At 31.3% G+C, this 27,856-nt stretch overlaps 1 protein-coding gene across 21 annotated transcripts in view; it reads right to left on the reverse strand.

Moving 5' to 3' along the window:
- Positions 1 to 255: 255 nt before the first annotated feature.
- The window catches only part of LOC148620154 (calcium/calmodulin-dependent protein kinase type II delta chain-like), a 90,100-nt gene continuing 62,499 nt past the window's right edge, over positions 256 to 27,856 (reverse strand). For 3 of the 21 annotated variants that reach the window (XM_088580759.1, XM_088580756.1, XM_088580758.1), the window contains exons 12-22: positions 27,584 to 27,626; positions 23,294 to 23,341; positions 18,777 to 18,866; positions 17,933 to 17,950; positions 14,916 to 14,975; positions 13,446 to 13,511; positions 10,107 to 10,182; positions 9,347 to 9,441; positions 8,369 to 8,446; positions 7,641 to 7,677; positions 256 to 5,636 (exon numbers count right to left, since the gene is read on the reverse strand). In XM_088580759.1, coding sequence (XP_088436885.1) covers positions 5,519 to 5,636; positions 7,641 to 7,677; positions 8,369 to 8,446; positions 9,347 to 9,441; positions 10,107 to 10,182; positions 13,446 to 13,511; positions 14,916 to 14,975; positions 17,933 to 17,950; positions 18,777 to 18,866; positions 23,294 to 23,341; positions 27,584 to 27,626 — 729 coding nt within the window. In that variant the 3' untranslated portion in view covers positions 256 to 5,518. Of the gene's footprint in view, positions 5,637 to 7,640; positions 7,678 to 8,331; positions 8,447 to 9,346; positions 9,442 to 10,106; positions 10,183 to 13,445; positions 13,512 to 14,915; positions 14,976 to 17,932; positions 17,951 to 18,776; positions 18,867 to 23,293; positions 23,342 to 27,583; positions 27,627 to 27,856 lie in introns of all 21 variants that reach the window. The other 18 variants (XM_088580760.1, XM_088580761.1, XM_088580773.1 and 15 more) reach the window with 16 other exon arrangements.

The raw sequence follows: 27,856 nt of genomic DNA on the forward strand, positions 1-27,856 counted from the left end.
TATGTATGATTTTAGTTACTTTATGTTCTTTGTTGTGTATGTCTGTTTTCAATGTCTGGTCTTTGTCCCTGGATTACATTCTTTTGATTACCGCTATAACCTTGGTTCCCTTGATTACTCTTCCATGTCTGGTCTTTGTCCCTGGATTACATTCTTTTGATTGCTGCTATAACCTTGGTTCCCTTGATTACTCTTGCAAATGTGTTGATGAGTACCGATTAATTATTTTGTAGTTAAGGCTTGAAATTAAACTGATTGAAGTTATGAAGTGATTTATTTGAAAAGTACATTTTTAAAATTTTAAGCACTACATGAACAAATATAATATTTGAAAAAAATGCCGAGGAGGTACAACATTGTTACAAACATTACATAAAATTGAATTCATACACACAAAAAATGAACCTGCACAAATGAAAAAAAAACAAGCTCTAGAATTTAACCTGTGTGGGAACAAAGAGAATATCTAAAATGAATACCGGTGGCAAAACTTTTACCCATAAATCATGAGCAAGCAAAGAAAAAGATTGTTTTAGCAACATCTATAGTTGAATTAATAATACAAAAAATCTACAGAATTTTGTGGAATGCTAATTAAAGAAAAAAACACACATTTTCCCCAACTTTCAGAATGCAAATGTTTATAAAAAATGCATCAGACTTGGCAAAAATTATTATAATGAAAAAAATGTCTCATAAATATAATAAGTATTACCGGTAACTGATAATTAAATTTAAAAAAAAAACAAAAAAAAAAAAAACAATCTAGACAAAGGTAAAAGAGTTTTGACCCTCCTGCCGAGCGGGGGTATTAAAATTTCATTAAAACTATCAAAAGGTCGAAATGTTCTTATTTTGAATGTAAAACCATATTTGCATAAATTTCACAAGATAAAAAGATCTCAGAAAAAATCATCACAGAGGCATTCTCATATTTTTAGGATGTCTACTGGGTAGAAAAAAAAAACGATCACATTCAGCCTTTATCTTTCAAATTCTATAAAGTTAATAACCAAAATCTACAATCCCAGAGTTTAGAACTAAAGAAAGAATAGTTCAAAGCATTTCTGCAACATTCCGAGCAGATTCATATAAATTATTAAACCGTTATGATTTTGTCAATTCATAATGTTTTAAGATGCATCAAAATCAACTGATCATCAGCCATTAGTTTTATTCAGCATTTTTTTTTTAAAACTTTGACCTTTCACTTCATCACACACAATTGACAAAAGCATTCAACATTTGTGAGGTTCACTACTAGAACCTATACCAAGTCAACTTGGTCAGACAAAGGAATGACAAAAAAATATATATATATATATACTTTTTTTTCTTCTTGTTTACAAATTTACACAAGATGAAAATCTAGCAATACATGGAGTAAAAAAACAGAAATATATAAAATAAGAACAATAATATCTGGAATAAAAAAAAACAAATGATGTGAAAATAGGTACATGGAACACAGCAGCCATCAGATGATTTCCGGTATCAGCCATTACATGGTTTCCAGTATCTTCATGGGTGTGTACAAAACATACTTAAATGCAAAATTTCAAGTACAGCTTATTGATGACAAAAAAAATGCAATTATGAGATTCTTTAACATCAAGTGAAATAGTGTGCATTTTTCTGGATGAACTAAATATTGACATTTCAATACATAAAACATTCCTGAAATAGGGAAATCTGAATTTGAAAAAATGAAAAAATACAAGAGCAAGGCAAGGGTTCGTGGAATCACCGCCCTCCTTAGATTGCTACTATAGCAGGAGGAATCACTACACTTAAAACATGATAAGATTTAAGCTAGAAATGTATACCAAACATGGTAAAAATATTACTTAATATTTTCAGCTTTGGTCTCATTTTGACAATCTATTGAAAAAAAATCTTAGCAAGCTCACCAATGATCAAGAAATTCATGATTACATGTTTCCAACAAGGATACATGGGGGAACATTCCAATATATTTTTATACATGTTGCATGTAAAAAACCTGTATTTATTACATTTAAATTACTATACCAAAATAATGAATGGCAATTAAAGTCCCTTAAATTTAGTTTCTGGGTGGATGAAGACAGGGGAGGGGTGTTTAACTAGACATGCATAAAGGAAATCAAGGGACAACTTTTTAAAAATAAATATTGAATAAATTTACTCCGTATTTTTCCAATGTGAATATGAATACTTTTTTTTTAATATTCCATGAAATAATCCAAGTCTTTCACTGATAAAATGTATTTTATTTAACCATTTTCCAAAGAATATTTACTTGCCAATGAATATGGAAAACTGAAAATTCTACAACATTTGCAAGTTTTTGTTTTATTTTTGATTTTTTTTTAGTTTGAAATCTCAGTGATTTATGGAGGTAGACCTAGGGCAAGGGACATCACTCTTGAAATCAGTGATATGTTTGTATCATATTCAATTTCACCTAAGCCTTTCAAGCTTTCCTATGAATCAGCATGAAATAAGTCCATGTTACTTTGATGCTTTCAAGAGAACAATGTAAAAAGGTGAATACAAACGTTCCAGTGACTTGTAAGAGTTGTGTTCCTTACCCTAGGTCTACTACCTTAATTTTAACATTATATATCAAAAGGTACAAGAGATAAGCCTTTAGTCTCTCTTTATGTGTACATTTGTGTATTGAAAACAGGAAACTTTTCCCCTTTCCTCTTCAGTGAAATGACATTTTCAAAAGAAGTCACTGGATTTTCTGATAATGAAAATATGCATACTTTCATATTATTTTAATGAATTAACATATTTAGAGAAATCAAAGAAGGCTAGAAAAAAATTTCATTTAATCCTTAATTTCAAAAAACACAAATTTAGTAGTAGAATTTCACGCATGACTCCAACTACACCTTAATAAATTCATATTTATTTGACACTGCCTCTCTACTTGGAACAAATTGAGCCCATGAAAATTTATTGAATTTTTAATTTGAACTTAACCTAATTATCATGACCACTTAATTCACAGAGGCAATTTTTGTCTATCCCAAAATATGAAATGAGTGTTTCTGGTAAAATCTTAAAATATTTCTTATTTTGCAGTTAAATAAAAAGTAAGGGCCGATTTTTATTTAATTTTTTGGAGGCATATTGTTTTTGGTATGTGGAAAACTGATGCGATTTTTACCAGTCCAATTCAGGTATTAGGTATTTTATCTAATGGCAATGACACATGTCACTGAATCTGCCTTCATGGTATGTTTTTAACTTTAAGCTTCTTTACCAAATGGCAGGATATATTATAAAAATTTCCATTTTGACTTAAGTTCTCAAGACTGAAAAAGAATTGGTCGGTCTACATCTCTAATATTTTATTGAAGATGGAATAGAAAGTTTAGGGTTGGATGGTACAAATAAGGCCAGTCAGGTTACCAGAAACACAGAATTTTTGTTAGGTCTTCACTCTACAGATCTTTTTCTCCAATTATGCATTTTCTCTGAAATCATTTCACTTTGTACAATTGATATGTCAGGAAAATTAGTCCACATGCTTAACACATAATTGCATATTGATTGAAACACCCGATGTTTAATAAAATGATTGACTAACTTAAGGAGGTAGATCTAGGGTAAGAGACACAACTCTTACAAATAATTGGAATGCTTGTATTCAGCATTTTACATTAATCTCATGTAAGTGTCAAAATAACCCAGACTGATTTCATTCTGTTTCAAATGATAGCTTGATAGGCTTTGGTGAAATTGAATAGGATACAAACATATCACTGATTTCAAGACTTATGTCCCTTACCCTAGGTCTACCTCCTTAAGTTGTAAAGCCACAGCAAGAAACAGAAGGTCCATATTATGAATAGTTCGAAAAGGAAACTCTACTCATGGAAAAAGGACCTTCATCTAAAAACACCAAATAGCACATTATTTTCACAGGATGCTAGATTTGGCACAAAAATAAATTCCATGAAATATGCATTGAGAGCATAAGTGTTTAGTGGACCACTCAGCCTAATAGCATCAGGTAACATTAGAATCTGCAAAATGTTTACCATTCTTTTTTTTTGCCTAAAAATCGCTACATTTTACACCTGTCAAAATAACCTGCCATATGGTACATTCATTATCACCCTACTCATTAAGTGTTGATTGAATAACCCTGACAGGGAAATCAAATGTGCAAAAAAATATCCAACACCATGATTTCTTAATGTACAAATTCTCTCTAACAATTTTCTTCTAAAAAAAATGAAAAAAAGGTTACACATGAATTTCATAAACTACAACACACAGACTTCAAACATAAAATTTGTTCTAAAAATATGGAAAACACAAATATTGCACTTGTATCATAATGTTCTGAGGGAAAATTACACTGCAGATATTTCAAACATTCCTTTGCAAAATATATAGTTTGAAAAAAACAGTAATTAAATTTTTGCACTGTGGTCTTGGACTTTAGTTCTATCTTCTGATTGAAATCATCAAAGCTTAAAGCATCCAATATTAAAGAAAGTGCAAAGAATTGTATGTACGTCTTAAAAAAAAAAAAAAAAAAAAACACCTAAAAAAATCCAAAGCATTATGCTAAGTTTATACACTGGTTTGTTATATAAATAAATGCTGTGTCATTAAATAAATAAATAAATTACAATTAACATTAGGTAAATATATTCTAAAGAAGAAACAATTTGGAAAGTTATTAAAAATATAGTCAAATAAGATATTGTTCTTGAAAAAGAACTAAGAGGAAAACATTTGAAAAAATGTGCAAACTATATATCAACAAATGGAGAGTTATCCCCCTTGACACAACTCCTTCTTTATGGCTTGCATAATATAAAAATATCTGAGAATATTGTGTGATCTAGTTCATCACTCACTACAAACAATTCCTTGAAAAAAGGATAGATTCTTTCCATGTTCAACATGGTCATTCGAAATACCAGACCATAGCCTGCTAAATTCTTGCATTAGTTTTCTTATACAAGAGCAATAAACTTGAAAAAGTTAACCAGAAACAGCTTCATAACAACTCTACTTTCAATATACAAAAAAACCCAAAAAACCAAAGAACAAAAAAAAAAAAGAATTACAACTGACAATCGGGTCACAGACCTCAAATTCTATCAAACATTTATATGTGAGAAACTGTAAAAGAACAGCTACACCATCTATGTAATGCATTATCATTACCAAAAATTCAATAAAAAGTAAACATGGCAGAAATAGAAAAAATAAGAATATTAAAGACAAACCTTCTGGAGATTTGTAATTACTATCAATTTTACAATGACAATACTAGAAAAATCTAAGAAGAAAACTGTATATAAGATACAGACTTGTACATAAAAATGACAATGTATTTTTGTTTTTATAAACTGTTTCTTGTGTACATTTGACTAGTACACCTCCAAGGGAAGGGATTTGAAGAATTGCTGTTACAAATTTCTGCCTCTGCTCCCTCTGACAAAAGCAGACAGCCCCAATGAGCAACAAATGGACAAAAAGTTAATATCAACTAGCTTCCATTTTATTTATTTGGTGCAGAAGAGCTTCCTGACCTATGGAGATGGACATTTTGCCACTTCCCATCCTTGCGTTGCCAAACTCTCGTCTCCTCAGCTTGTGTAGTTACCGGAACACCACTTCTGCAATGTCAAAAAGATATAATTGTAATAATTACATCAAATTAATGGCATTGTACAGGTACATGTATATAATAATGAGCTAAGCTATCAATATATCGTGTAATCAACACAAATAGACTAGAGGCTCTAGTAAAGCAGGGGACACCTACAAAACAGATGTACCAAGTCCCCGTACTTTTTGGTGGCATGACGGCTATGGTTAATTTTCATTTGTTTTTTTTTTTCTCACGTTTATTTGACATTCTTGGCTAAGTCCTTGTCTTTTTTCCTACTCCAATTTCTTTAAATCATGCTTATGTTTTAATCATGGTTCTTTGATTTTTTTCAAGACCAGTAATTGTAGTAATAATTAAATTTTGTGATAATTCTTAGTCTGCCAAAGTCGCGAAAATAGATGGCTCGCAAAAATTAGTTGGTTTACAGTATATAACAATGAGCTAAGCTATCGATATATTGCGATTCTATAGAGTAGTCCTCATTATTCAAGTAAACTATTATAAAGGCCTACAAATTTATAAGTGTTGTTTTCTGGTATTTTAGGACAAGACAAATGTAATGCACTTCTTATTTCAAATTGTAGTCAATGTTGCTCTTTGAAAATTTTAATTTTGGAAACATCATGGGAGAAATTTCGTACATATAATGACCCTTGCTAGGTATGTTATCTTTACCATGAGGAAGGATTCATTCTATCTGTAAAGGATTCTTCCATATACAAAACACACTATAAGCAACTAGACTATAGTTTTAAGTAAAGCAAAAGACACCTAACAAACCTAAGCACCAATCCGTGGAGTCTATGTGTGTTTTTCTAGTTTTTTCTTTTTAACACACCTGATTTTTTTGTATATTTCACTCTGTTTTCTTAGCTAGGTATTTGTCTTTTGTCTTTTGACTTTTTCAAATTTTTAAAATTATGCTTTAACCATGTCCTTAATTCTCACAAACTTACACTACACAATGTTCCATATTTTTATTTTTTTTAAAATTTTTTATCTTAATCACCTATTTTGCCCTAAGTTAGGCATTGGCATAATTTGCTGTTCACATAACCCATCAATAGGTCCCACCTTCACAAAAATCGAGAAATGGGTCATAGATGGGAATGGCCAACAAGAAATAGAAGCGTGACAGACCTGAAATTGTATCCCACAATATGAGATGCATATCAAATATTTAGTGGCCGTGATTTATAGTTGCTGAGAAAAATGTTACAAAAATATTTTCCTGGGCAGCACCCCACCAGGCTGACATTCACCATCCTGTATAAGTGCAACCCAGTCAAAGTACTTAAGTCTGAGAATATTCTCAACTTTCAAGGTAACTCCAATCAAAGTCTTTGAGATTGATGACGTCACAAACAGTTAAGTTATCTCAATATTTATGTAATGCAAGTCTATGGCGCTGAGGTCTGATGTTCATAAAACTATGTGAACAGAACCGATGTTTACATTATGCATAAATACATTGAGACTAACTGCCCATAAGCAATACTTTCTACTAACCTTACCTATCAATGTGTAGTGTTTGATCTGATATTAGTAACATTTGATGCTAAGCTTACCTAACAACTTATTGTGTTAACCTCAAAAGGGAAAATCTTTCTGCTAACCTTTATACCTATCAATACATTGTGTCAACCAGACATGGGCAATACCTATCAATATATCGTGTTAACCTGACATAGGCAATACCTATCAATATATCATGTCAACCACACATAGGCAATTCCTATCAATATAGCGTGTTAACCTGACATAGGCAATACCTATCAATATATCACGTCAACCAGACAAAGGCAATACTTGGTGTTCAGACTTACCTATCAATATAGCGTGTTAACTTGACATAGGCAATACCTATCAATATATCACGTCAACCAGACAAAGGCAATACTTGGTGTTCAGACTTACCTATCAATATAGCGTGTTAACCTGACATAGGCAATACCTATCAATATATCACGTCAACCAGACAAAGGCAATACTTGGTGTTAAGACTTACCTATCAATATACTGTGTTAACCTGACATAGGCAATACCTATCAATATATCACGTCAACCAGACAAAGGCAATACTTGGTGTTAAGACTTACCTATCAATATAGCGTGTTAACCTGACATAGGCAATACCTATCAATATATCACGTCAACCAGACAAAGGCAATACTTGGTGTTCAGACTTACCTATCAATATAGCGTGTTAACTTGACATAGGCAATACCTATCAATATATCACGTCAACCAGACAAAGGCAATACTTGGTGTTCAGACTTACCTATCAATATAGCGTGTTAACCTGACATAGGCAATACCTATCAATATATCACGTCAACCAGACAAAGGCAATACTTGGTGTTAAGACTTACCTATCAATATACTGTGTTAACCTGACATAGGCAATACCTATCAATATATCACGTCAACCAGACAAAGGCAATACTTGGTGTTAAGACTTACCTATCAATATAGCGTGTTAACCTGACATAGGCAATACCTATCAATATATCACGTCAACCAGACAAAGGCAATACTTGGTGTTCAGACTTACCTATCAATATAGCGTGTTAACCTGACATAGGCAATACCTATCAATATATCACGTCAACCAGACAAAGGCAATACTTGGTGTTAAGACTTACCTATCAATATACTGTGTTAACCTGACATAGGCAATACTTGGTGTTAAGACTTACCTATCAATATACTGTGTTAACCTAACATAGGCAATACTTGCTGCATCCTCTCCGAGTAGGTGAACATGGGGAGTTAGGATACTAGTATTAACAGGCTTATTGTTCTTAGATAAAACTGAAACAAAACACATATAGCCATGTTTAAACAATTCTGACATCGCAATACAAAGTCCCTTAATGGCAGAAAAATCTGTTAATGAGATACTGGGAAAAACAATTCTGAGATTGCAATACAAAGTCCTTTACTGGCAGAAAAATCTGTTAATGAGATACCGGGAAAAACAATTCTGAGATTGCAATACAAAGTCCTTTACTGGCAGAAAAATCTTTTAATGGGATACTAGGAAAGACAATGTGCCTTTTAAGACATTTAATACACACATAATACAACTGTAGTGTTCCAACAAAAAAAAAAGTTGTGTGCACTTTGAGAAAAAAACACTTGTGATTGAAAAGTTTGATTTAAATTTATATGTTGAACTGAACAGTGAAAGTTTCTACTGTGTGCATCGCAATAAGGATTTCATCTTGGTGACACCCATGTTGAACACTTATCAGAGTTGGAAATATTAGCCTGCCCACCAGCCGGAGGCTGGCTATTTTTTGGCAGGGCTGGCTAATTTTAGCAAAAATCTATATAGCCATATAGTAAATATATTGAAAAATTGTATTCAGGACTGGCTAAAGTTTGAGTGAGTTTCTGACCCTGCACTTATTAAAGATGGGTGATTAAATCAGAAGAAACTGACAATAAAGCCCTAACAAACTGAATGTCTGTAGACCATTGCCTCTGTTTCCTTGGAAAGGCAAAGCATGTTCTCACTTTCTCTAGATCATTTACATGTATCATAGTACTTTCACATGTTTACAAACATATTATATTTATCTCACTCATGTATATATAACTACTGTTATTTCATATCACATCTTTTGTAAAGAAGAAATAATGGAATGAATGAATGAATAAAAATAGAGAATTGTCACTAATAATTAAAACTTCTCTACAACAACTTACCATGATCGAAATAAAACTTATGGAAGTCCATTCCTATGATAAGGTTACCCAAAGCTTCTGGCTCAAAGCATGTCACATGTGGATCTACAAATTTCCTGGAAAATGACAAAGAATACTTAATGAACAGTAAAACTTTACCAAACAAACATGTTAGGACGAGCAAAAATTGTGTTGAAGCAGATTTCTAACTTGAGGCTTGAAAAAAGCCCGCATTGCTCACCTGGAAAATGTGAAATCATATCAAAATGTTATTGCCACCAAGTTAGCTTTACATCAAATTCTGATTTACCCAAATACTAACTACTGCAATAAATTGTCAGAACAAATTAGATTCCGGTATACTTGATACAGACTAGCAATAAGTAAATAGATAACTTTACCAATAGTAAATTGCAGGTTAAAAGTTGTGAAAAAACACCATCTACTGTAATTGTATTACATTAGTAAAAACGTTTGTTGGCACACGAGAACCTTACAGCTGGTCCTTGTCTCATGTTAGATGAGAAAGTTTTCTAAACAGGTTGTTTTCATAAGAAAATCATATACTATGAAAGTGCTTTAATTCGTGGATACCAATTTTTGTGGATTAGGGAACTAACACAACTTCTTAAGTTCATGGTTGTGAGGTTTTCAGAATACAAATCAATGGGATTCTCCTTTTCGTAGGAAACAAAATTTCATGGGTTGGCCTACCCACCAAAACCACATAAATTGGTACCCAACAAACAATAGTATCTTCGCAGTATGCAGGTGAACTTACGTGTATGCTTCATAATCACCCCCAGTTATGGCAGATATCAGCTGTTCTGTCAACTTGATAATTTCTTGTTTCCTACCTACAAGACACCAGAAGGTACCAAGTTAGAAAATCAATAAAACATCGGAACGAATGCTCTGTGGATGCAGCTAGATTCAACCCCAGAGGTCAAACAAACGAGACAAGTATTGACACTACATTAAAGCTAGATGCATATGTGAACTATTTTACACCACTTAAGATTGTAACATGGAATAAATATGTTCAAAGAACTTGAAACATTGGAAATAGGATATTCAGCTTTACAAGTCCAAAACAGGAAATCTAATTGCATAGTCCAATATATAAAAGACAAAGCTGAATTTTGACCCCTTTTGACTAATATGAAATAAGGGCCAAAATGAAAGATCTAAATACACAGGTAGGTTTAGCATAATAAAGAATTTGGAAGATAAATTTTTCATGATACTGAACCCAAAAAAGTCCTTTTTGACCAATTAGAAAACAAGGCCTAAAAATAAAACTAGACAATTTGACAGAATATCTGAATATTGGTAAACAATTTTTTCAGTCCTTTCAATGAAAGAATTATCAAAAGTCTTTATGTTTTCTCGTTAGTGATGAACTCAAGTCTCCAAATTCACAATTAAATCGTATAACACTTTATTATTAATTTTCAGTTGAATTTTAGGCAAATAAGACCCTTTATTGCCCCTTCTCATTTGAGTTTTTTAAAAATCAAACAAAGTTTGGACCCAATAGACCTTAAATTAACCAAAATGAATATAGGGCTCTACAGGGTTTAATCAGAATATTAAAGAACTCCAAAATGACAATAATTTCAGTTCTGAACAAGAAGTTGACCAATTTGAAGATAGGGCTCTAAAGGGTTTAATTCAGAATATTAAAGAACTCCAAGAGGACCATGATTTCAGTTTTGAACTAGACGTTGACCAAAATATCAATAATAGACAAAATCTAGAATTTCAATACCGTTAGATTCAAGCATATCTATGAATCTCTTTTAAAATATCAAACAGTTTTGTTTTCCACCCTAATGACCCTAAATACTGTGGAGTGTAGACCAATCAACATAAATGAAGTCACAGTTACGCATTAATTTATACAAAATAATCAATGTTGTTATCAGAGAACCAACCAATCATATGGCTTATTACGAATTATATACAACATAAAAAAATTAACAGTAACGAACAAATATATATGCATATCCAATGGCTCATAGAGACCCTCACTTCATACTTCTGCAAATTATAGCCGAATTCTTTGTTCAAGGCATGACCAGTACAAATGAATAATAACTACTCTTAACACATACCTGTTAAGCTTTGCAACAGTCTCGCCATTGACACTGTCTCATGTGGTATATTTTTAAGTAAAAGTTTTTTTTGTGTGTAAAAATCCAATAATTTAGTACTTTTCTCAGAAAATATAGCAATTTTATCCATAAACCTCCGATAAATTTTGAGTTTTTATGTGAGATTCTTGATATTGAACTGATTTTATGAGAGTCTACCCACTAAAGTCGGAGGGTCAAAAGATGCACCAACAGGGCATTGTCAATATATTGGAGTTTTGGGGTCAGTGAGTAAACATTAACTATTGAAAGGACAAATTTTGAAGCTAAGAATTTTTTTCATATCAACTGCAATACCTCAATGAGTTTAACATTATGTGTAATGCCCAATGAAAATATCACAGCATGTTTTAACCATGTTATACTGTGTTACAATACAGCTTCAGTCATAATTATTAAAAAATTTTTTAATGAATACCAAAGTACTTGAAACAATATGCTCTGCATAGCCCAGCTTGATATTACCACAGAGAGCAAACCCTTAATACTTGGAACAAGAATTGCCACATCATTCAAACTTGAAACAGCTCAGAGTTTGGATTGACATAGGCATATTTTACTTAAAAATCAGGAAGAGAGTTTGATTTTGGCCAAAATTCTAAATGGTTGAGATCAAAACCCGATTTTTTTTTGTTACATGACACCTACTGCGTATTAATTAGTTTTTTAAAAGCTGGTTTTTGCCTATTTATGGCCACTTATTTAAAAACAGATAATGTCAAAACCTCCATGGTCAATCCTTTTTGGAGGATTGGCAACTTGTACAATTTCATAAAATGTTCACACGCAAAATGTCTACAAACACAAAATGACTATGCCAACAGTGCCATACCATTATATAAACACATTATTTTTTTGCAGATACACAAAAAGAGGTTACATTCCTCATGTTTTAATCAAGAATCATCTCTGACATCGCAACAGTTTTCACTAAATACTTAGGGTGATAAAATAGGTCCATTGAATACAAATCGGTTTAGGAACTAAATCTCATCCCTCATTAAAAAAAAGTTGTTATAACTGCTACATAAAATATAATTGCATCATTTGCAAAAATTCCGTAATTCAGGCAAGGGAATGATCCTTCATAGTCTGGTTATAATAAAGCCAGTAGAAAAGCAACATCACTACACAAACACACTCATAGCAATAAAAAATATCTAATAACAAAACAACATACAGCAGTAAATAAAAATACAGCACATATATTTGTCAGGATAAGACTTTATTCCATGCCTTTAAAATGTGAAAGTAAATTAAACAATGAGCAACTAGGCCTAGTTACTCTAGTTTATAAAAAAAATAAATAAATAAATAAAAATAAAAATAAATCTCAAATTGATATTTACAGTAAATAAAATACTGACCAACTGGGCATTTCATAATAAAATATTTCATATTGATATTTTACTAAAGTCTCCAAGAATTCCTTAAATCTTTAATCTGACCAGGATGTCACAAAGCAAAAAGCCACTTAAGTCTGAGAATATCCTCAAATCCTAAGACTTTTGTTTAGTTACCATGGAATTTAAGGACACTCAAAGAACTTAATTTATTTGAAATTTAATTTTGCCAAGGCAAGATCAGTTTATACTTGAGTGAACAATTTTCTAGGAGACAAAAGAAAGCCCTTTGAAATAAAAATTATAAATGTGGATTTCAGACTAAATAATTACTTTAATTAATAACTACAAATTTTACAAAAGCACAAAAAAGGAGGGTCTTCGGATACAATATATACATGAATAAATAGAGGCTAATACCAGTAGCACAGCCCTGGAAAAAAAGAAATACATTTTCTCACAGTAAGGGAGAGCACAGCAGATCAGAAAGATTTAATACAGTGGAGATGGGAAAAAACTATATTTCTCAGCAATTCCTAAAGAGGTAACAGCATATAAATCCAGACATATTTGATGCTAGCTAGTCAATGCTGGTTCCGAGGCAAAAAAAAATTTGTTTACCTAACTCACGTGCTTTGATGTTATTCTGTTTGGTTCCTAAAGACTTCTGATATTTGGAGATGCCAGCTAAGTATAAATAATCATTTTAAAAAATCATAAGAACCTTCAATAAAATGCTTCACTGAACACAGCTAGATACACCCACAAAGGTCGACCCTAAACAGATGGGGCAAATATGGACACAAAATTCATGCTTATTACAGCACTGAAATTTTAATTTGATTTAAAATTAGACACAAAATATATGAAAATAAAAAAGATCTTACATTAATGAAAAAAAAAATAAATAAATAAAAATAATTCAACAAAGCTTTATGGATTCAAACCTTTTTTATGAATGAAAAAAAAAATATAAAAAAACCCAAAAAACTTTTGGAATGAGTAGAAATTAGAAATATATAACAATTGAAAGGAAGCTCTCACATTAATAGAAAGAAACAATTCACCAAATTTCACAGAAGTTGGTGGCAGAATATTGAAGTTATTGTGTAGTGTAAAGTGTGAATGACAGATGGACACAGTATACCATACTACATCCCTTAAATATTTATGGGCTTATACAAAACTCTAGTTCAAAAGCATCGAGGAATGTACTCCGAGTTAACAGACTTCATTCTTATTATCCTTTGATACAGTTACTTTTGAAGGGTGATATGACAAAGTAGATTCCATTATGGTCCTATATTGTAATTTGAATAATTGAACAAAATCCATGAACATTTATGTATACCAACTATAGTAATACATGTATGTATTTTCCCTTGTGTTTCAACTATGGCAACTTTGAGTGGCCCCAGTCATCAGGGGAGCCTTACAAATTGCACAAATAAAGATAGTTTGTAACTGTCATTGTCATCAATATTACAAATAAAATTTCCTAGTATAAGCATTCTGTATTTTGAATAAATTCAAGTTTAAAAGAAAACAGCCAATAAGAATCTCAAATTTTGAATAGAAAAAGGTTATTCAATTTTATAAGACATTAGACCATGGACACATGCTATGATTCAGATAAGCAAAGAAAAAATTGTATGTCTACCCATTTTATAAATTATGCATAGGTTTTCGAATATTGATGAGAAGCAAACATCACTTATATAAGTTCTGTTCCAATTTAGCCATTTTTTAAATGAAAAGAAAATTATAATTGAAAAAAAAAATGGAATTCATGTAAACCAAACTTAATTTCTTCTAAAGACTTGCAGCAGAGTCATGACAAACATTAGTGCAATCTTAATGGCACAACGTATCTTACTAATAATGTTTAAACCACATGCCAAATATATTCACAGATCCAGTAAAAAATCAGAGGGACATTACATCTACAATATGGTATTTGGTATAAAAATAACTTAAAAAACCAAAATAAAACCACATGACAAAACTAAAACTATGACAACATCAAAGTGTGTCTACACATGCTCAGTAGATACAGGAAGTCAGCCTCACTCTGGTTCTCTCTGTACTTACACTGGATTCTTGGAGAACCAGACCTCTCATTAATCTGTAATTCTGTCAGAGTTATTGATCCTGAAGGGTGGCAAACAAAAATCAAACACATTAAAATACTTCCCAAATCCAAAAAAAAGGGAAAAAAATATTCATGGAATTTGGGGTTAGAAGCTTTTCCAACTGGTTAAAACTTGCCAAATCAGACCATTTGAATCTTCATAAAATTTGGAGTTACAAGTATCTATATATTGACATCTTATCACTAGTGGAGGATTTGTCAAATTGCTTACAAGTGCTTTAGTCATGTTAATTACAAATCAGTTTATACCTATGACATGAAAGTAAGAATTCATACTAGCAAGATGATGAAATACTCCATTAGAATAAGTATTTATAAACATCTCTCATATTTTAATTCTTCAACTAAGAATACATGTAATGTATACATGTATGAGTCAAGCTTGATAATTAGAGCTTAAAAAATAGTGATGTTGACACTGAATTTTCTTTTCTCTTTTTTTAAGCCCTTCAACCTTCTATACTATTACTCCGCTAATAAAAAATATTTTAGATTAACAGCCATAAAAATTAACTTTTTCCACATTTAAGATTTTATTTCTGGAATTACATCAGTCATGAAACTTGATGATAGAAGGAAAGCTGTGAAAATGATGACCAGTGTAAAGAAAATGAAGTGAACTAAAAAAAAAAAATTTATATGAAGATGATATATGCAAAATGATTCCAAGAAGCAGACGACAACAAACCTGGATTACTGCCAAATTACACCTGATTTCTGTGTAATTATCCACAAATAAAGTGTTTATCACACTAGAGGAAATAATCTCTGAGTAAATTCATACAGACTATAATTTCAAATATTTGATAAAAAAAAAGTTATATTGTAAAAAAAATAAAGGTAAGCATTGTACAAGCAAAAATCATGCATGAATGAATTTCCATGAGACTGAATAGATTTTTTTTATTCACACATCAAAGGTCAAGAGTTCATAATGGGTAACAACTTTTAGAACATTATTACTTCCATATGCAAACAAAATGTTTGGATCATTTCTAAAAATGACGTCCATAAGAAAAATTACTTACCAAATTCTAAAATAAAATGGAAAATATCTCAATGTTCTCCATTCAAATACGCTGTATTTTCATTTCCAAAAAAATATTTGAAAAAATTATACTTTAAACCATTCTATAAAGAAGTTAAGAGAATCTTTCAAAGGCTGAAATTAATTGGGTTTCAAGTGCGGGTGATTGAACCTACCAAAGTCTACAGCTGTCTATCTTGTTTGATAAATTCTTTCATGAGCTTGAATTTTGCAAGTGGTGAAGATTCAGTAGTAAGTTTTAACTGGTCACAAACATCCCAGTGGCTGCTTCAAAAAGAGGAAAGGGGTGGGGATAGTTCCAAGGGTTGGAACAATCCTTTGATTGGAAAGGAAAATACTGAGAATATTGCGCAACATTTGGACAAAAATGAACAAATAATAGCCTTGAACCCCCCTTTTTTTCTGGAACCCCAGTGGCATACCCTTTTCCAACATCTCTGGATCTACCCCTGCACCCCTTCCTGGTCCTTATTGAATAATTTACAGGCAATGATCACATCGGCATACAAAACAGAAAACAATGGAAAAATATAAGTTAATTCGACTTCAACTGCTCTAATGTATACAAATGACCAAACAGACAGATGGAAATGCCAAATCAGATACTTATACATGTATAAATAAATGACTTTTATCATTAAATTCAAAATTGTTTGTATAATTTTAAAAGTTTAATCAACCCTGTCAATGCCTAAAATTTATCACAGCAAAATAACAAATCCATATTTAATAAACCCAATAAATACACCACAAAAATCTGTCTCATGGAAACATCAGGATTAAAAACATATCAAAAACATGCAGACTATGATACATTGCAATAAATATATTTTAAAAACTTGCAATAAAAAAGCAAAAAAGATCACTCCCAATACTTTCATAATTGCAATAAAAAAGCAAAAAGGATCACTCCCAATACTTTCCTCGGATACGACATTCCTCAAAAAACCTTAACATACCTCACCAATAGGAATGGCAAGTTATTGAATATCTACGATAAAAAAATATGATAATCTGATTTCATGCACCCATCTTCCTATGTTCATGGTATAAAGCTTATAAACAAGCAATGAATTAAAAAAAAAAGTAGTTTGACAGAGAATGATATGTGATGATGCCATGTAAAAAGAAACCAAGAAGGGAAAGTAAAGTAATTTGTATTTTTCATTAACTTAAAAGATGTTTTAGAAATCCTGAACAGAACAAGGTAAAATATCTTAAATGAATGTAACAAAAAAGAGTGACCAAGGGGAAAAGTTTAGTTTGTAAATAGTGTTTATTAATGATGAAATAATATTTAAAAACAATTCAGTTCTAACGTTATGACATGTCAAATATAGTGTCATACCAAACCTCCCCACCCCCCCACCCCCACTATAAAAAAAAAAAAAAAAAAAAAAAAAAAAACTCAAACGTAACTCAAGTAGACATATAAATATATAAATTCTGAATTATTCGTTATGGCCAGATTTACATTACTTTTCAATAAAAAAGGGGGGGTATATAAATTCAACCCAAAAGCTCCCTGCAGTTATACCCAGGTCTTCTTCTTTCCGTAACTTTAAAAATGAATAAGGTGCATTTTTTTTTATCATGGTAGTTAATCTAAACAGCATTTTTTAATACTTGGTTAATGACTATGTGACAACACTAAATACCATTGATCATTAGAAATTGAAATTAAAACAATATACAACATTATAAAATATTTGGTATGACACTGTCTATGGTGGGAGATTTACCTATAGATTGCCTTCATTTGAGGCTATGTATAAAATCTTCCATCATTATCGACAAGTCTAAAATTAAAAAAAAAAAAAAAAAAAAAAAAAAAAAAAGTAAAAAATTGCACTCAAATGTTTCTATAACAAGAACCAGAACTACTTTGGAGGGTCAAAATGTACTCACTATCAATTTCTGGCTTTCCTAGAAAAGTTTGGTTAGGAACACACATATGTAGTATATGTAATAGTCAACAACTAAAGCTATATATATACAGCAATACATTCATCCAATGGTACAATCCGTAACAAACCTCTCTTTAAGCACTCTTTCAGTGCTCCCCCTTCCCTTACAGTAAAAACTGAACCCTGAATAAACTGGACACCTGTCTAAACTGAACTCTAAATAAACTGGAAACCAGTCTTAACTAGACATCATATAAAGTCCTGCCTTTATCTTAAGGAAGTGGACCTAAGGTAAGGGACATAACTCTCGAAATCAGTGATACGTTTGTATCAAATTCAATTTCACTGAAAGCCTTTTTAATTTTCATTTGAAACAGAATGAAATCAGTCCAAGTTACTTATATGAGACTGATGTAAAAACCTGTATAAACCAACCCCACTTGTCAGTCCTCAAGATGTTCAGATTACACAGGTTTCACTGTTAATCAATTTTTTTTTTTACAGTTTTTATTGTTATTATGAGTGACACTCCCCTATGGTTACAATAAGAGATAATTTGAGTTACTGAAAAATAGGATAATGTCTGAGCCGATGACATAACAATGACATCACTGAAACTTACTGTCTGGACTTCAATACTGCAGTTACTCTATACAAAGTTTCTATACCAAGTATTGCTACACAATAAATTGGTATACAATTAACTTCATGAATTTAGGAATGAAATGGCATTAAGTAAATTCAGTACAATGAAAAATCACAGTTACAGACAGACAAATGAAAATTCTTGACCCTAAAAGTACATATAACCTCATACAAAAGTACAGATGAACTTCGGTACAAACCTTTAGTATCTTCATCATCAATGGTAGTTGTACTGTCTGTCGACTGTACCTCTTTAATCCCATCATTTTTTTTTACCATCAGACTGCGACCTGAAAAAAATGAAAGAATAACCAAAAAAATTAGAATCATTAAACCACAGTGTTAAAATACTCATTCATTCTGAGAACCACAAAGTAAAAAAAGTTGACATATTTATGACATAAATATATACACTCTTAACTTCTACCTTGTGTTCAATTGTTCGACTGCAATAATGAAAAATGAAAGGATGATTCAGTATACCAAGATTTATAGTACAACAAGGCATAGCTATCAGATCTATTAGCTAAAACTGCTTGTTATTGGTTTAATTTACTGTTCACGTAAGTACAATAAAATTGCAGAGCCAATATCAATGTACTTATTAAAAAATGCTCATATCATAATACAATCTACAGAATATAATCCCCTGGATAATTTAAGCAGCTATTTTTGATTTCATGAATTCTTAAAATGGCCTCATTAACAGTAAAGTTGAAACTGAAAATTGGAGAGAAAAAAACTTTAAAGCTATAACCTAGAAAATTGAACGATTAATAAAAACACAATAACAAGAACAAACATCAATTTGATCCAATTAGATTCTCACCTAATTAGTGGAATTATAAGATATAATGGTGTCATAACCACATTTTTAAAAACTGATTATTTTTCAATTAAGATACTTTTCATATTCAATATTAACATGTGTAATGAAGGCACAACACCTAAGTTACCGTGAAAATAAACACAACTTTATGCCTTCAAAGAAGAGTGAATAGTGCAGTTAGTAATTTAAGAAATATCAAGTGGCTTTATAATTGATACACCAATTTCCTCCTTTTTTTATGTTTAAAAGAGCCAAATGATTCACTGTGAATTAGACAAACATTCAAAACATTTAGTCACATTTCAGTCCGAAAATTTGTATTTAAGCAGACAAACCTCAAAGCAAGAATGAATCTTTTGAATACTGTAAACATACAAATCTTTGCTATACAAATTAGCACAAAAAAAATTATGCAAGCCAAATAAATTTCCTACACTTTGACATGCTAATCATTTTTATTAGACATGAAAAATTACACCTGTTGATAGGCCAACTTGACAAAATCGGGGCAAATATGGAATGGGGAAAATTACAACATTCACTCCAAGTCCTCATACTTGAACTGATTCTGGGTCTTTTTTCATTGAATAAAATCCTCACCAGAATCCAACTTTTTACTTAAAATAAGAGCGAGTGATTTTCTGAAACTTTTGCTAATCAGTAGGAAGCTCTTAACTAAAATAAACTTTCTAACCATCAATGTCTGCTTTCCTATGTTCAGATTTTCAGGTATTCTTCTTCCCAGAGAAAAACATAATAAATAACTTCCTCTCATCATTTTATCACTTGTCTCGATGACAAGAAATCCAAGAATATTGAACAATGATAAGATTCTTTTAACTACCTGAGACACATTTCATCAGGTGATTATCTTTCAATCATTGGAAGACAATCTCCATTCCCTGAAATTACCTATTTTACTCACTGTAAATTTTTGACACATATATCTATAAACAAAATTGAGGAAAAAATAACTTAAGGAAAAATTGGAATTTCCATCTACCCAATGAGACTGATGTAATTAATAATCATGTTTGAAAATATCTACTGTCTACATGTTTTATCCAAATCTTCTCATAATAACATGGTACAATATCTGAGGCATATCCATGCAAAAAACAAAATGTAGGTCACTGAGAAAAAAACATAACCGAAGTATTGTTATGCATAAAAAAAGATGTGTTTCATTGGGGTCAAAACAGCCATAAGCTTGATGTTTTTGTATTGCTTTCATAGTAATGACTAGGTCTTAAGTAATTCTCAGTCTAAGAATCAGGCAAAATATGAATAAGGTGTGGTACATGAAGAATGAGATTTCACTGCATTATTTTAGAATTTTTACCTCATAGTCTCCAGAAATAACCACCAACTTGTTTTTAAGATTTGCCTTTCTAAGGTGTTGATATTAAGGCAAAAAAGACCAAACTGGGAATAATGATGTGCCACCCATAGCCTGATTCTTACACAGAATGATACTTCATTAAAATGGAAAAGCAATCAAATTTTCATTATTCTTGCCCTCATTAAGAATCTTTTCTGTAGCCTAATTAGCAAGAAAAGAAGAAATCTGGGCAACCTATCAGTCCTGCCCCTCTAGTCCAATTTCAGACAAACATTACTTCAATTTTAGAAAGGGAAGTAAAATGTCATTATGTTTTAGACTTTAAACAATACTTACGGCAGTACCAAGTCATTAACATCCCAGTGGGAATGTACAAACTAAGTTGACAAGGAAAAAAAGGATAAATTTCAGCCATCATGCGTACTAATGGCAAAGTATACTGAATAAAAGACATCAAGGAGGTAGACCTAGGGTAAGGGACACAACTACTTAAATCACTGAAATGTTTGTATCATATTCAATTTACAAAAGCCTATCAAGCTTTCATTTGAATCAGAATGAAATCAATCCATGTTTCTTTATTGCTTACATGAGATTGATGTAAATTGCTGAATACAAACATTCCAATGATTTTTAAGAGTTGTGTCCCTTACTCTAGGTCTAACTCTTTAAGTTTTACCCCTAAACACCCAACTTCTGGCTCTGCTGCTAATTTGGTTGGAACAAATGTTCAGTATATTAAGAAATACAGTGAAACCTGCCTATACCAACACCTGAATAACAAAAACCTTTCTGAACCAACCATCTATTAATTTGAATGCATTTTGAACCTCTTGAAACTAAACAACTTCCTAAATCAAACAAACTTTCAGTATAAAAGCGGATTTAGTTAAGACAGGTTTCCTGTACTGATTAATGACTTCCTCAATTTCAGAATTTCACAAAAGAATGTTTGTGGTGAAAGAAAATCAAATGGTTAATCATTCCTTGGTCTTACTTATACAACATCTCTCAAAACTAGCATTGAAAAGTGACTAGAACTTGATATCCTGAAACAAAAACCATGCATATGTGACCATTTTCTATGGTCTACCATGAAATATTGAAACAATCACAATATACTCTCCTTCCATACCTAGAACTGCTATTGACAAATATGAAGACATAAGAGTACTCAAGGTGGCTTAACTTGCAAGAATCCATTTTTAGAAATAACCCTGAATCACTGCCCTTGACCTTTTACCTACTGATAAAAAATATTTATCTCTACCTCGACAGTACATCTTCCACATGTGCAAAATAAAATCCATTCAGCAAACTATAATTAAATAGCAGAATTCAATCCCAACACTTATCTCTCAGAAACAAAATTCTGCATAAAATATCGAACATTACATGGACTCATATTTTGCTTACTGAATACCATCTTTGTAAAAACTTCTTTCAAGAAGTCTTTATATTTTTCAACAACTTGCTTCTTACCCTCAACTTTGGAGAGGATTTAACATTTTTGTTATGAAGTACATTATTTACAAATATCTATGCTAGTACATGTATACATATTGATTGAAGTCTTCAAACATAGTTGAAACACCTATAGACCCTCAATAAAACTAAGTATGTCTACAAATTTACATGACTATTTCAAGAGTAAAACACAATGCCAAGCCTTAAAAATCAGCCATTATCACTGACATTCATTGCTTCCAATACCGAAAGAAATTTTAATTTGCTTTCCTAATAAATCAAGGTATCAGCGAATATCTACTATCAGCCATGCTTAAGTGCCATTCTGACAACACTCTGAATTTATCTAGCATTTCTATGGGTAAGGAAGAGCAATAATAGCTAGCATTATTCTTAGGAGTAAGAAAATGGGGAATTTACTCCAAATATTTACTATCATAAATCATAAACTGACTGGTAATTGACTCATGTTAAAATAAAAAGCATCCTACTAACTAAAATTTGTTTTCTCAGGAATCTGTAACTATCTATATTGAATAATGGAAGATAATAAAAACAAGAACTTTAATTTCTTAAGTAACAATATTTGATAAGTCTTATATTTTTACAGCAAGAAAAATAGTTAAGGACTTCCCTTGACAGAATGACACATACCTGATTAATTTCCTTACATCATAACCAGGACAACTGACAAGGAGATTTCTAATTATCTACTCAACACAAGGTTTAAACACCTATGAAATGACCGAAAGTTTAAATCACCTTGCCAATTGTCCAGTTAACTACCTAAAAGAATTCATCAGGTGATGATAATTCAGTTAAGTGAAGGCCAACTATATTCCATGAAGTTAACTATGTAACTCGCTGTAAAAAGAAACAGTGAATACAGTATGTAATAGTTAACACACTGCATAATTAAAGTGAGTGATGAAGGCCTTTTCAAAGGGAGTGCATGTGACTAGCCAAATTTCAGCACAGCAATAGGAAGGTAGGCAATTAATGCTGGCAATTTTGATTAATGTGTTTTGGAAAAATTCTGACCAATTTAGCAGCACAAACCAGAAGCATATGTGACCTACCTGGACTACTCTTTGGTGAATTACTTCCTGACCCGGAAGTGAGATTACCTAAGGTTACAGAAATACTTTTAATTTCTCAGTTATCTTCCCTTTGTTCAATTTTATTTTTTTTTATAAGGATTATGAATCTAATAAATGAAAATCAATATCTCTTTTTATTTTTTGTTTAATTTTTATGATTTAATTCTCCAATGAACAACAAAAGATGATTACAGAGGCTTGAGATGAATTTTATTTTTTACTATATACAATACTCTTTGAAAGCCATCAGTAAAACTGAAAGCACCATGCACATAAATAGAACAAAGAATGACGTCTATACAGAAGAAAATTGTGATCAAATGAGAAAAAAATGATATAACATGCTTACTATATAAAGAGACGTAGAAGTATATACCTTACAGGAAAATGTCATTGACCACTTAATAATCAGGCAGGGATTCTATCTTCAGTATCACAAAGGGAATTAACTCCTACTTCTTCTGTATTTTGAGATTTCATACGTCAGATTGGTAGTAATAAGCCTTAATTAGAATTCTCAATGGAACAAGAATACCTTTATAGGAATATAAATATCTTATGAGTAATTTAAATGTTACGTGATGAATTTCAATGTCTAGGTAAATCTTAAATTAGAATACTAAAAACATTTATAAACTTATTACAAATTTTTCAATTTGTCATTCATGTGTGCTTAAATTCTCTTGATCAAGACTTTAAATTCAATTATTTTAAGCATACTTGCTCTACAGCTCTATTGACGAAGGAAAATAATGAATAACTTTATTTGGACAGAACAAAAACAACGAGTCCTTCTCAATACATACACACACCCTGCACTTACAATAACTAATACCAAATTTTAGCATAAAAGAATAGAATGTAAACCCTGCCTGATTTTTACTTGGACTTACACAATAGAAGGTTGACCTACAAACGACATGCTTGATGCTGCAGGCTTCACAGTAGATATGTTGCAGAAAGCAAAATATACACTTGTGTCCCAGACTTTTAAGAACCAATTTCAAGTTGACAAAGCCCTGCTCAATTCAACATAACTAATTTGCTTTTGAACAGTTTGAACACAGTAGGAAAAAAATATCCTTGAAAGTGTGACTTCATGTTGAATGTTTTTATAACATTTTTGCCCCCTCCCCCCCTCAAAAAAAGAAGGTGAAAGATAAACACACCTATTATCTCCTTATCGTTACTGTGTCCAAAGCCAGCATTTATCTTCTTACACCAGTAGAAATAAAATGTTATAATGTGTAATCTGAAATATTGGCTATTTATGACCAGTTTTAAAAAATCTGTCCAGAAAATTTAAAAGTTAACAACCATAATTCAATTTTCAGTTGTAAACCAACTAATCACCTCAAATTACACTTGAACAGTGTTTAATGATATCTATCATTAGCCTTTGAAAAATGAACTTAATTAATCAAAGGTGTGTTACAATGGATATAGTACATGTGAAAAACTGAAGAAAAGACGGAAGTGGCTACAAAGTATTTCTAGTGTCAAACCTACACTACCAAAACAGAAGGTTGCTCACAATGGTGCTACATGTAATTGGTAATGATTCATATCAACTATATTCTTTGAATGAAACCTGAAGTCCATATGGATTGAAAATGTAAGAAAATTAATAAGTCACCTTTTATTTGCTCAGAAAAAGCTGATAAAAGATGACATTGTTTTTGGACAAATAAACAATTCGAATGCAGTGTAGCTACCTTTTACTAGTAAGATTATGATGAAAGCAAAATTTAAAGAAAAAAAAATTAGATTTCTAGTCTACACTACTAAGCAGTCAAAATGTAAACTATTAAAACAGATGTTTTAAAATCTACTGGACTCTAATAAAATGTAAAACTTGGCCTAACAAATACTTATATCTTTGCAATGGCTGGAAAGGTTTTCAATAATGTTATGAAAATTGAGCAGGAGAGAAAAAGCCATCCCAATTCATTCTATGTTACAAAATATCCAAATAAAGAAATGAAAGACCTATATTTTCCAATTGTCAATTTTCCTTTCCCAAATGTGTGACCACTTACCTTTACTCACTGACAAAAGCAGGCAAAAATAAAAGAAGAGTAGAACACAAAATTAACATGCACACTGTACATAAAGCAAGATAGAAAGTTTACATTTAGGTATATGAAGAGTACAAAAACATTCCTATAAAAACACTTCAACCTCCAGCTTTCAACTGAAAATCAGCTTTCATATACCAAGAAGCATCTCTGTTACATTTTCTTACTTCAAAACTTGGTGCGTAAAAAATGCACATCTAGAGAACAATTTATGGTAGTATTATTTACACACTGAAAGTTAAAAAAATAAACCAGGGTTGTATTCAAAAATGTTATACATATAAATTACAAAATTCCCTTTTTAGATGCAAAAGCAGAAAAAGTAAAAACAAAGACTTCATACCAATAATAAAATTGAAGGTTTGGAAATCCTACCAATCTTAAAAAAAAAAACAAAAAAAACACAAAAACAAAAATAAGTTTGACCTTTGACCTTCACCAATGAAAAGTAGATTTTGAATAAAAATATAATGTAACTGAGATGCTGCTGCTTCTTTAGACACACATCATATAAGGTACTGTGAAGAACTTTTATTGGTGGGGAACCAATTTCTGTGACTTGGTGGTTAAGTCAAACCATAAATTTAAAATAATGTAAAATATCCAATAAAAACTTGAAGGCTTTTACACCAATTTACTTATTTAAAATCTTGACATACCACAGAAATTACTCCCTCACATTTTTAAGTATCTCCATAGTTTTAATACAGTAAAAAAGCTTTGCTTAAATATCTGGCATTTCCTAGCATAAACTAGCACGTATAACTTATTGTTTAACTAAATTTAATCCTCAGGTGTCAATTTCACAATAAGTCGTAAGTGAAACATTGATCGTAAGTTAAGACATCACAATGCTATCTTCTATAATGGTACCCTAACTTACAACTAATTTACACATAACATTTTGTGAAATTGATCACTGGATCAGTTTTAAAAAGTCCAAATATAGACTACTTACCAGTACCACAATAACCCTTTTTTCAGGAGGATCACAAGGTGGGGGGGGGGTATATTACAAAAAAAGATTATGGTTAACTTCATTTATGATATTCACAGCAAAAACATTTTTGTGATATTTCAATATCATAGCGATTATGGTTTAAGGTTTCGGCAAATTATGAAAGGTGATACCAATTGACAGCTTTTAAATAAAATAAAGAGTCAAACTAAATCTATAAAAATTGATTGTTCATACAAGAAAATATGCCATCAATCAATCTACCCATAATTCTATTATTTTTGATTTGGTAAATTCATCAGTCCCCTTTGATGTCCCTGACAAAGTTCCCTGGGATGTACCCAGGAAACCAGAAACTGTAGACCAATAGTCCTTTTTCATATTCCTGACTTTGGCTTCGTTTTTTAAGATTTTTGGCAAAGGGGAGTAATCTACAAATTTGTCATCTGACAGACTGGTTTACTGTCAAACTGGAGCAATAGACAGTAGTAGACTTTAAATTCAACTATTCAATTTATAAGTGCTGCGGTAAGTACTTGGATACTTTCAAATAACCTTAAAACAAACCATTAAGGTAATTATCAAAGTGAAAATAGTTTAAATTACCAAGAAAAATGTTTACTGTTTTCCCGTTCCCCCAATGAGACAGCCAACCAGGTTGTCTGGTGGGTTACGTCCCTTTGAAAAACTTGCTAAAATGGCTTGCATTCCATAAATATGAAAAAGGACTATTGGGAATTATTTTTCTAAAATTAAGTGCACCATATCTTTTAAAACATGTTTTTTTTTGTTTTTTTTTTAACAGCTAGAACAATGAGGGCAAATCTTATTATGTAATAAATATTTCTTGTAAACTCAAACTTTGATAAAAGTTGTAATTTACAACAAAGACCAAATGGAAGTGTATGGTTTCACACAAAATAGCCCTCATGGTGTACACTAACAAAAATGTCAAAGTACCCGAAGGTAATTTTACCTTGGAATGACGTAACACATAAAGCAGTAGCAAAATAATACCAAAATGGGATCATACTCATTACAGTCACCAAATATAGATCATATTCATTACAATCTTCAGCCAGCTTTTAATGAATATGCATTGGGCATTTTTTTCACACCATTAGCACCATGAGAGCTAATTAAACATGGTGTTATGGTAAAGAAGGAGTGCATTGGAGGATACATTGCTTTGACAATGTCAACACACAGTTTTATGTTATAACAAATACTCACTTGAAAAATTCCTGGTGGCCAACATTGTGGTCAAAATAGCTCCCTACAAAACATTAAGCAAATATTTTTTTTTAAGTACATGTAGTGTAGTTAGAAACCAAACTTTTTTATTTTGATAATAGAACTCTCTTATACAAATAAGTGACTTCAAACCAACAGCCTTTTCCTGGTCAAAAGTAATTCTGCTATTGAAAATGATGCCATTTTTTTAAAATCAGATATGGGCTAGTAACTGTGGTTTTTCACACAGAATGAAAGTATAGCAAGGCGGAA

This window comes from Perna viridis, chromosome 4 (assembly GCF_037379345.1).
Source record: "Perna viridis isolate PV_CMFRI_1.1 ecotype Kerala chromosome 4, ASM3737934v1, whole genome shotgun sequence".
NCBI lineage: Eukaryota > Metazoa > Mollusca > Bivalvia > Mytilida > Mytilidae > Perna > Perna viridis.